Source organism: Gavialis gangeticus, unplaced genomic scaffold, assembly GCF_001723915.1.
Source record: "Gavialis gangeticus isolate Ggan-Ray unplaced genomic scaffold, GavGan_comp1, whole genome shotgun sequence".
NCBI lineage: Eukaryota > Metazoa > Chordata > Crocodylia > Gavialidae > Gavialis > Gavialis gangeticus.
Window position 1 is genome coordinate 111,598,076 of NW_017729025.1, and position 11,002 is coordinate 111,609,077.

The window sequence follows — 11,002 nt, forward strand, 5'->3', positions numbered from 1 at the left end:
GTGTGACCAAAAAAAAAAAAACCACTCTAAGGAGCCCTGCAAAACAGAGAGTAACACACTGTTTTAATCCAGAGGATCTCAACTTCTGGCCCCCAGAGCCATGTCATCCAGCCTGTGGGGACCCCCATGGGCTGTGATCCTGTGCACTGGTGGCGCAGGGCCCTGATCCTGGCATGCAGTGTCTGATCTGACTCTGCTCAATTCATCTGGTTCCTGGGGCAAAAAAGTTGAGCACCACTGTTCTCGCAAATAAACAGGAAGAACACAGGCTACAATCGGACCTGGACAGGTTACAAGGGTGGGCAGATAAGAATAGGATAGGTTTCAACACAGACAAGTGCAAGGTGATGCACCTGGGGAGGAACAACCGGCACCGTACCTACAGGTTAGGGAACTCCCCTCTTGTCAGCACGGAGGCGGAAAAGGATCTTGGAGTCATCATTGACTCCAAGATGAACATGGGTCGGCAGTGTGGGGAGGCAGTTAGGAAGGCCAACCGTACCTTGTCATGCATCCACAGATGCATCTCGAGCAGGTCCAGAGAGGTGATCCTCCCCCTTTATGCGGCACTGGTCAGGCCACAGTTGGAGTACTGCGTCCAGTTCTGGGTGCCGCACTTCAAGAGGGATGTGGACAACATGGAGAGGGTCCAGAGGAGGGCCACTCGCATGATCAGGGGACTGCAGGGCAGGCCCTATGAGGAGAGACTACGGGACCTGAACCTGTTCAGCCTCCACAAGAGAAGGCTGAGGGGGGATCTTGTGGCCTGTTACAAACTGGTCAGGGGGGATCAGAAGGCATTGGGGGAGTCACTGTTCCCCCGAGCACAGCCAGGAGTGACCAGGAACAACGGTCACAAGCTAGCAGAGGGTAGGTTTAGGTTAGACATCAGAAGGCGCTATTTCACGGTCAGGGCGGCTAGGGTCTGGAACCAACTTCCAAGGGAGGTGGTGCAGGCTCCTACCCTGGGGGTTTTTAAGAAGAGGTTAGATGAACACCTTGCTGGGGTCGTTTAACCCCAGTACTCTTTCCTGCCATGGCAGGGGGTTGGATTAGATGATCTTCTCAGGTCCCTTCTGACCCTTGAAACTATGAAACACAGATTTCAGAGGTTCTGCAAAAGGGAAATGAAACTTCATCATACTGGCATCCACAAGGCAGGGTAGTGCTTTGTATTGGGGTTTTGTTCTCTGGCGAGTCACTGTTTTCCCAGAGTGAAAATTCATTTTAAATTTTTGTCCCCTCCATTGGCAGTCTTTTGAAAGTGATGTCACTAGGAATGAATTAAAGTTTTTAAAGATTTGGGAAATGAACCGTGCTTTGTTTTAGCAGTAGTAAATAGAAAGCCAGCAGAGGTCACGCTTCTAACGTGATCTAATTTTTTTTATTTAGTTTGTTTACATTTTAATAAAGCTGTGACTTTTTTACAAGGTATAGAAATCTCTTGCATTAGCTGTTTGATTTGGTAGTAATTTTACTGCTCTGCATCTAATGCTCTACAGTGGGCTTTGAATACTATAGTTGAGTGATGCTCTGATTTTTAGAGTGTTTGCTCAAGAAAAGGTATTAGTGGTTTACATTTTTGCTCTTATCTACTTGTGATTATGAAAAAAAATTGATTTCAAATTCACGATCGGGTTCTGGATCAATTTGCCTGAAAGGTGAAACAGTATAGAAATATGATTGAATTATGTAAATTCAGTGTCTCATGTAAAGCCAGGTTTGTTCTTAACAGTATTGAGTTGTTATTTATAATAATCAATCTGTATCTGTGATTAGTGGCTTTTTATATGATTATAAATGAGATGTAAGATTCCATAATTGTTTTGAGACAGTTAAGTTGTTAGCACTCAATCACAGCAAGTTAGGAAAGGACAGAATTAAAAACATGTATGTGTTTTGTTCATAGGAAACCAATCATAATGAATATGCTATGGATGAAGACGAGGATTCGACAGACACTGATGACTATGAAGACAGACGCAGAGCCTTGGATATGCCTGCCCCTTCTGTATGTTGTCCTCGTCATACCTGATAAGACTTAACAAAAAACTCTTGGGCACAGAAGTTGAACTCTTTGGAATTGCTACATAAGAAAAGATTGAAATTTTGTAAATAAGTGAATTTTTCTGCTGCTGAGCAGGACAGCTAGCATGAATGTTGGTGCCAGTTCTGATTTTCATCTGATGAAAATATAGGAATCTTTTTGCGTTGGGAACTTTGGGGAACAGAAGAGGGCCTTGGGTATTGTTCATTTTTTTCCAAAGTACAAAGAGCTTGATAGTTTGAGGTAATCATATGGTACATTTTATCACTATTGCCTATTTATGACCATATTACAAATGTGGTGTGGGGAGACTTGTTTTTATACAAGCATTTACAACTCAGCAGCAATAGATAACAAATAATTGCAAAAAAATGTATAAATGTCCTTTCACAATGAGTTTCTACTGTTGATAATTTCTGCTATGAATGAAATTTGCAGTTGGGCTTAGGTAACCCTATTGGGTTGAATCAGGTGCTCTTGTGCATTTTATATTAACATACAGATACCAGGAAATTCTGGTGACTGAGTGCATATACTTCTGCAATGAAACTGACTTTATTTTTCAGATAACCTGTCTTTCAGTTTAATTTTACACATAATAACTCTGATTAGATAATACCCTTTGGAATGTAGTATAACTGCATAATCTGCTGTTTACTAACAAGCAGTTTATCAATTATTACATCATATACATTTGTAAATACAGTTTGGGCATTTTCTTTTTACACTGTTTGCTGTCAACATTTGTCACAAGTGACAAGTCCCATATCTAAGAATCTGTATTTTTCTGAATCCTATATGGATTTTTGTAATTATGCCTGATTCAGAATTGGGGCTTAACAATACTAGAAGTTTTATGTCTATAAGCTTTATATTTGAAGGAGCATTTTGTTTTATTCTTTTATTTTTGTTTTCATTGCTGTTAATAAAATAAACCACTATAGCCTCTGTTGCTTTAAAGTGTTACCTGGGACCTTTCTCACTAAATCTTAGAGAAATGAGTTGAAAGTTATAAGCAGTGTCACTTTAGCAGCTGGTTTCCCTCCAACTATAAGATAAACCAATATGCCTGGCACTCCTGGACCTAGATGAAACCTCTTTGGCTAGATTTTTCTAGCCTGGCTGGCTGCAGCTATGGTAGGTTGTGCCAGCTGGTTTCTTCACGTGGTCTTAATGCTGCTACTTTCTCTGGTGCTTGTTGTTTTATCTGCAGTGTCATTGAGGATTAAGATCTCACAGAGCAGGATTAAGCAGAACCAGAAAATGCTATAGGAATCAGTCTTGTATTAATTATTCATGCAAAACTTCTATGGGAGAAAGAGAAACTCCATGGGTCTGCAGAATTTGGCCTTTGGGAGATAATCCTAATAAACTCCATAAGTAATGGGAATTGTTAAAAAACACTAATGAGCACTTTACATTAAGTGGAAGGAAATAGCATGTGATGTTAACAACCATTTTCAGGATAAGCTTAAAAATGTAGCATTAAAAGGATGAAAATTCTAATATTCATTGAGGGCACAAAGTTATTGTCCGTCTTTTAAGGGAACCCAGATATATGTATTGACTAAATATTTGTAGCACTTCATTTTTTTTATAGCACCTTTAAAAGTACTTACAGGTACAGACAGTGGACAGCACTGAAACTATAAATTAGCTTAAATCATAAAAAAAAGACTTTGAAGTGTGTGACTTTGAAGCTCTTCTGGTTACAGCAGTTCTCCTCATCAGAGTATGGAATGGGTTTGTTCTGTCTGTCCATCAGCACTCCACAGTTTATGCTTCCTGTCTACGAGGAAACCAGTGTGGCTTATTCGTGACTTGCTGTCACCTTGAATGTCCTGGTCTCATAGGTTTTGTCTTGCATGTGCCCTTGCTTTTTTCTTTTCTTTGAAGCTTGATAAGGCATGATGCAGCCAGTGTTTTCTGGCTACCACCCCAGAAACTTGTCTTCTCCAGTGTGTTGCAAATAGTTTTGAACATCTGCTCACTCGCGACATGAACAACCTACACCCAGACTAATTGTATCTGTGAAATACTCTACCAGCTGGAGGCAAGGGGAGGTCATGGATCCTTTCTATATCTGGGGTGAGGAGAGCAGCCAGTGGCCACTCAGGCAGAGCCGTTGGAGCCAGGCTCTGTGACAGAGATGACTGCTTGCAGGTGCGACCATGGCAAAGGTCCCAAAAGTGCCATACACAAGAGGTCATCATACCAACCAGGATTCAGGTTGCCCTTCAGATGACATACCCTCTATGTGCCAGTTTCTTATATTGTAGTGTCTTGTGACAACACCAGTTATAATCACATCTTAATGAGTAACCTGATCACACAATGAACTTAATGGCATGATAAAGCAAGGAATAAGCCACAACGTTATTGCACAAAATGTGTAATAACTTTGTAGCTGGTTTTCATAGTTTCATAGTTTCTAGGGTCAGAAGGGACCTGAGAAGATCATCTAGTCTGACCCCCTGCCATGGCAGGAAAGAGTACTGGGGTCAAACGACCCCAGCAAGGTGTTCATCTAACCTCTTCTTAAAAACCCCCAGGGTAGGAGCCTGCACCACCTCCCTTGGAAGTTGGTTCCAGACCCTAGCCGCCCTGACCGTGAAATAGCGCCTTCTGATGTCTAACCTAAACCTACCCTCTGCTAGCTTGTGACCGTTGTTCCTGGTCACTCCTGGTTATGTTTCACAGCACCTTAGTTGCATGTGTGGCCAGACATCAGTTGAGCAGGGCTCTCAAGTCTGGGAGTGCTGATCAGCTCCTGGGGCAGCACAATGGAGAAATAGTCTTTGAGGTTGACTTACTCTAAACCATGGTGTTGTCACACCAGGTCAGGTGAAAGAAACCAGGATTAAGGATCCATAGAATCTGTGTTAGGAAGCTGGGAAGCCAGAAGGTCAATCTGAAGAGCTGTGTCAGAAAACTGGAAGGTTTATCAGAGTGCAGAGTCAGAAGGCAAGCTGGGTTGGGTAGATAGGAGATCAGGTTGGGAGTCAGACAGAGGAAGAGGCTGGGTTAGGAAGCTGAAGGGTCAGGAAAAATGTAGTCCAAGGGCAAGCCAAATAAGGTAGCTGATGGATCAGACAGCTAGCAGAGGCATGAGGCGTAGTCTAGGTGTTGGTTGAGCCTTGCTGCCCACACACTTCCCCTTCTGGGTCAGGAATTTATATTGGAGTGAAAGGTTACTGACTCTGGCTAGTCACTCCAGTGGCAGGAAGTGAGTTGGTGACTAGGCCCATGTGGAGGGTTCTGTCTGCTTAGCTTAGAGTGGCTGTGCCAGGTAGGCTAGGCCCCCAGGTTCAAGGCAATGAGCTGACAGGTGTTTTAGGCTCAGGATGACAGTATAGGTTCTATTGATGACCAGGATGCAGTTTGAAAAGCTCATGGGCATACCTGATACTGATCTCTTGTGTGTTGGAGAGGCAAAAGAAATGTGGTGCTAGCACCTTGTGGATGGGTGAACCAGCTGTGGACTTGTCTGTGCCAAAGTAATTGACGACAGACTGGAGAATGTTGTGGGTTGCTAATTTCCAGAACGTAGGTGACTGGTAGGGGGTGCACAGGGGTGCACGTGCCCCCCCTGACGGGGCCTGTGCTCTCCCTGACAGCTGACACTGATGCTGTCGGCAGGGCTGGTGCCCCCGCCAACAAGGCCACTGCTGTTGGTGGCTTCTGTGGATGCCCCCCCAGATTCAGGAGGTACCAATTACTTATGTTCCAGAAGGCAGTTGTCTTCAGCTTCTCATTAGGCATGGCCACATGCAGGCTGATAGCTTGGCCCTGGAGCATTGGGGCTGACTTGAGGAACGTGGCTCTGCTTCTCCTGAAATTCTACCACCACTGTTTGGTATTCCAGGTCTCCAGGATTGTCTGCTTGTCTCCTTGGTTCAGACTTGCCCTGTCTGCAAGTGGTCCCAAGGGAATCTCAAAGCTGTCCATAAAGGAGTCCTTTATTTCTACTTTCTCAGATGTGTGGAGCATATAGCAGAGCTGGAGGGAATGCCTTGAGTGCAAGGGTCATGGAGCCTTGATTGTTATTCTTTGGGATGCTAGCTCACAGATGTGCTGGAAGACTATGGAGAAAAAGACCAAGTAAGCAATTACTGCTGCAAACCGTGGAGCAGAGCCAATACCTCACAATGGTGTTCTGTGAGAGGCTAGAGAGTGAAAAGTTGGTAGAAATCCATTCTTTGTTCCCACTAGGAATGCAGCATTGCAGCATGCATGAAATTGACCAGCTCTGCAGTGTCAGGAAGCCTTGAGCAGAAACTGGGGTGTCAAATTACCTATAAGGCTTTGGCTAGTCACTCAGCTATTCTTGGAAGCCTCAGGGGGATTATGGCACAAGGGCCACCAACTTCCTCCTCATCAACCTTCTAGCTGGTGTGGTGCAACAGCACTGGCTAGTACTTCAGCTGGGAGGAGGTGGGTTGATGTGCCTTTGTACAGAACTAATGCACTCCAGATTAAAGCATTTCATATTCAGGTGTGATTTTTAAGAGGCTACGTAAGTACTGTTTTCGGTCGCCTAATTAAAACCACTTGATCCTTCTCAGTTAAGGGATCTGGGTGTTTGTGTACAAATCCCTTCTGACTTGTGATTTGGTTCTTCAGTCAGATCCTGTTAACACTAGTTAAGAGGAGGGCAGGGCTGTGGTAAACCCATCTATCTCATGGTCTTGTCCTTTTCAACTTATTGATACCTTTGTGGCATCTTGGTTAAGGCAGTAGCCATGACAAGTGGAGTTTCTGCAGGTGGGACTCTGTTAAAGCCACCTTGAAAGTAATTAGGTTCCCTCTAGAGCAGGGATGGGCAATTATTTCAGGTGGAGGGCTGCTTACTGAGTTTTGGCAAGCCATCGAGGGCCTCATGGTGGGACAGATAAATATTAATTTTCTAAACTTTTTAGGGGCCCCGCTGATCAGATAGAATGGCCTGGCAGGCCGCATCTAGCCCACAGGCTGCATTTTGGCCACCCTTGCTCTAGAGGCCCTGTCCCTCCAGTGGTCCTTGAGATTTTTATGGCCCTAGACCCCTTGTTTTTCCCACAAAGGCAAAAAAGGATGCAACAGAAATGGAGGGAGATTCTAAGTGGGAACTTCAGCCTTTTCCTCCTGATGTAGACACAGAGGTTTAATGGGTAAGAATTGTGCCCTTGGCAACATGTGTGTTGTGTCCCAGTAGTCTCTGTCTGCTCTCTAATCTCATGCTTCTCCCTGTTGCCCACTTTAGGAGATGTCATTGCAGGCGGGCTTGTCAATGTGGCCAGTAGCCAAGGGGTTAATGCAAGGTCCCTCTTGCAGCCACTCCTGTTGCTCAGTGCTGCTGATTCCAGTTGCCACAGGGTTTTGCAACACTGAATTCAGTAGCATCACCCCCTGCAGCTGTGGTATCTCCCACTGGGGTTGGGGGAACCTGAGGCTGAAAAGGGAATTGGGGCTGTGACCCCCATAAGCTCCCAACTGCCTCACAGGTTGCAAGCAACTCCTACCACTGCTCCCTGAGGCCAAAGCCTAGAGTCTGCCCAAGTGCCACAGATTCCCCTTGCTTGTGGTAACGGTAGATCTGTGGTGCCCCTATTAATTTGGTGCTGGTGGCTTATGCCCCAGTCACCCATCACTAGTTACACTACTGCATTGTGTGAGTGCCTGAAACCAAGGAAATGATTTGGTCAGAAGTGAAAGGACCTGATGTTTAATCAAGTCCATGAAGTGCAAAAATTGTGTGTACTGTGTAAATAGGGACAAAGTATGTTTGTAATGTTTAGTGTCCACTTGCATACATTCATGCTTTTATCCTAAGCAAACAGGATTGCTTTACAGAAGTGGTCAAGATATAAAAATGCCTGGATGGGCACTTTTTTATATGCAAGCCACTTCTGCAGATAGTTTTCATAAAGCTTGCCTGCAGCTTAACACTAAAAAAAAAAAAAATCTCTTGGACTGCCATAGAGCAGGGAAGGGATAACTTGAATACTCATTATCCATCACTGGGGAGACATACATATGCACTTCAGCAGACTGAAGGATTGCTTGCTTAGATTGGTAGTGGCTGAGAGTATTGTTGCCTGAATTGTACATTGAATCTTTCCTTTTTGTATTCTGAATTGGATGGGTTTTCTGCCAGATAAAGGAACAAGAAGCCTCTATTTGGCTTCCTATCATGGAGTCAGCTCAGGCAATAGCTCAAAAATTGATTAAAGTCATATTGCTTGGATTGTGCTTTGTAAATGTAGTGACCATTAGGAAAAGTCAGCTGATAGTTTTTCTATTAAGCGCCTGCCACATAGTACTTAACATATTAATATCACTGTTAATATTATTACTCCTAACTCACCTGTGAGGCAGGAAGCTGGTATTATTGTTTTAGAGATGAGGAAACTAATATACAACAGGGTTAAGTGAGAAGCCCTATTGCATGATTATGGTATAATATATGGCATTAGCAGTAGAGGAAAATTTATGATAAGTAGTATATTAGTGGTTACTATCAGCAGTTAAATATGAAGCACTTATTTGGTCAATTACAGGCGACCCTCGCCATTCGTGGGGGATATGTTCTTGAGATCCATGTGAATGGCAAAATCCGCGAATATGGCACTGCGTTCATGAATGTCATGAATGCAGTGTCCCCGGCGGCTGTGGGGGGAAGCACAGCTGCACTGGCGATCACAGGAGCCTGGTGGCGGCAAGCACAGAGCTCCCGAGGAGCTCCTGTAAGTGTATTTAAGGTGCGGGTTTGGCATTTGCGAATATTTGAAACCGTGAATGCTGAACCCACAAATAGCGATGGTTTCCTGTACTTGTCAGTACCACAGACCAGTGAGGGCCAACCTTTTGGGCAGGAGTGCTGCAGATTAGCTCTATACCCTCTCCAAGTGCCACTCTGATCCCCTTCTGCTTAATCTGCTGCTCTGCTTTCTGTTCCTTGCACTATCTGCTACTGTGCTGCCTGTCCGTCCTCTCCTTGATCTGCTGTATGCCGCACACAGCCAGCCCATGCCACTTGTGGTATGTGTTGCAGGTTGGCCACCCTTGCCATAAACTGTTTCCTTAAGAATTAACGTTCACAGAGGGAAGGTAAAAACAACTGGCAATCACCAAATTTGGATTGTGATGACAGTTTGTGCCTTTCTCTAACATGAAGCGTAGTCTTTTTCCCTAGGATATCCTGAGCAGATATTAAACAACAACTTCCTGCTGCTGCAGTGGTGGTGCCATGAACTCTCTGGTTTTTACCTGAGGCATATTATGAAATGCTTTTGGTGCATGAAGGTTTGAGGATTCATTTGGGTAACAATTGCCTGTAAATACAGGAGACTTGACTTGATGGCTCAGGAGGCCTCTTCCAGTTTCAGGTTTTTGTTTCTGCTGTTCAGAGTAGATTCACTATGTCTACCCAGCAGTCAGCCTGGGATGAGCAGAGCACTCTAGAAGATGCGTCACACTGCTACTGATAGCCAAGCACGCTCAGGGGCCTACACAGCACACACCACTGCAGTGTGCTGTGTAAACACACATCTGCAGAGGGAGAGGTGTGAGGAAAAGCAATTTTGTGCCCAAAACCTTCTCTAACATGTCTCCCAAGTTATACAGTTATTCCAATAACACCAAAACACACCTTGCTTCTCTTGAATTTCCTGGACCATCACAGCTACATGGAATAATACTCCATCCATACTATGAGGGATAGTTGCAAAATTCGTAAGGAGATGCCTTGTTGGGACACTTGTTCTTGCTGATATAGACTCCCTCTCAAATATGACTTGACTCTACTAGTATTCCAGATGAATAATAAATGCTGGTTTGCTTGGAAAAGCCAGTTCGCATTGCTGCAATTACTAAGAAATTTTCCTGTGGCCTCGCCACTGTGTGTTGTAACCCAAAGGCCGGGTGTCTCAGTGAAAGGAACTGTGGCATCTGCCATTATTAAGAAGATGGGGCTAGGGCTGGTTTCAGGAGGTAGTTGGAGAGCTTGTATAAAGGTTGAGGCCTTGAGCAAACCTGTGATATGTTCATACCATGAAATGATCTATGTAATGTACTCAAAGACAAAATACTGCCACTAGCTGACTAATGTAAATCAACACATTACATATTATTTCCATCTGAAGGCAATGACTTACAAAACATTTTTAATACTGTACTGCTGCTCTGTGTTGAAAAGCCTCATCTAGTTGTTTGTAATTAAATAGAAGAATGTAATTGATTGAATGTGTGAAAAAATGGCAAAGGAATTGAATCTTCAGTGCCGAAGATCTTAATCGACATCTTGGTCTGATTCACAAATGGATGACGTACATGAATAAAAATAGCTCTTGTAATTACACTACATACGGGATAAAAATGATAAATCTCTAAGCCCTTCCGCTTCAGGGTATTAATGTAATGTCAGCTGAGGTCAGGAAGAAAAGCTTTCACTTCATTATACTAGACACGTTTAACACCTGTTAGTTCTCTCCTAGCCCAGCTGCAGTCTTATGTAGAGCAAATCTCTGCATAATTAAGCCTATTAGGATCTATTCAGTAAACATTTCTTGTTATATTAAACTGGGATTTATTGATGCAGTGGACAGATTTCAAATGCTGTTTACTATGAACAGCCAGGTTTCTCTGCCAATACATGGAGTGTTTCTACTGTCAGTTAGGTCTTGTGTTCTCTTTAAGGATCTATTTAATGATTCAGAGGCTTGATACTTAAAAGAAAAGGCTGGGAGCATTAAAATCTCTGTTAAAGTCAAATATGCAAAGATATCTTGGTATGAGATTGCTTCTGTGTGTGTGTGTGTGTGTGTGTGTGTGTGTGTATGTATGTATGTATGTGTATATATATCTGTATAGATATATACACACACGCACATGAGCAATATACTATTATATAGTGTGTGTGTGTGTGTGCTCTTTAACTAATACACACACACACACACACACACACACACACACACA

At 43.6% G+C, this 11,002-nt stretch overlaps 1 protein-coding gene across 1 annotated transcript in view; it reads left to right on the top strand.

Annotated features, from left to right (window-relative positions):
* FBXO3 (F-box protein 3) overlaps positions 1-3,007 on the top strand; it is a 36,210-nt gene extending 33,203 nt beyond the window's left edge. The window contains exon 11 of the mRNA XM_019519412.1: positions 1,910-3,007. Coding sequence (XP_019374957.1) covers positions 1,910-2,035 — 126 coding nt within the window. The 3' untranslated portion in view covers positions 2,036-3,007. The remainder of the gene's footprint in view (positions 1-1,909) is intronic.
* Positions 3,008-11,002: the final 7,995 nt, after the last annotated feature.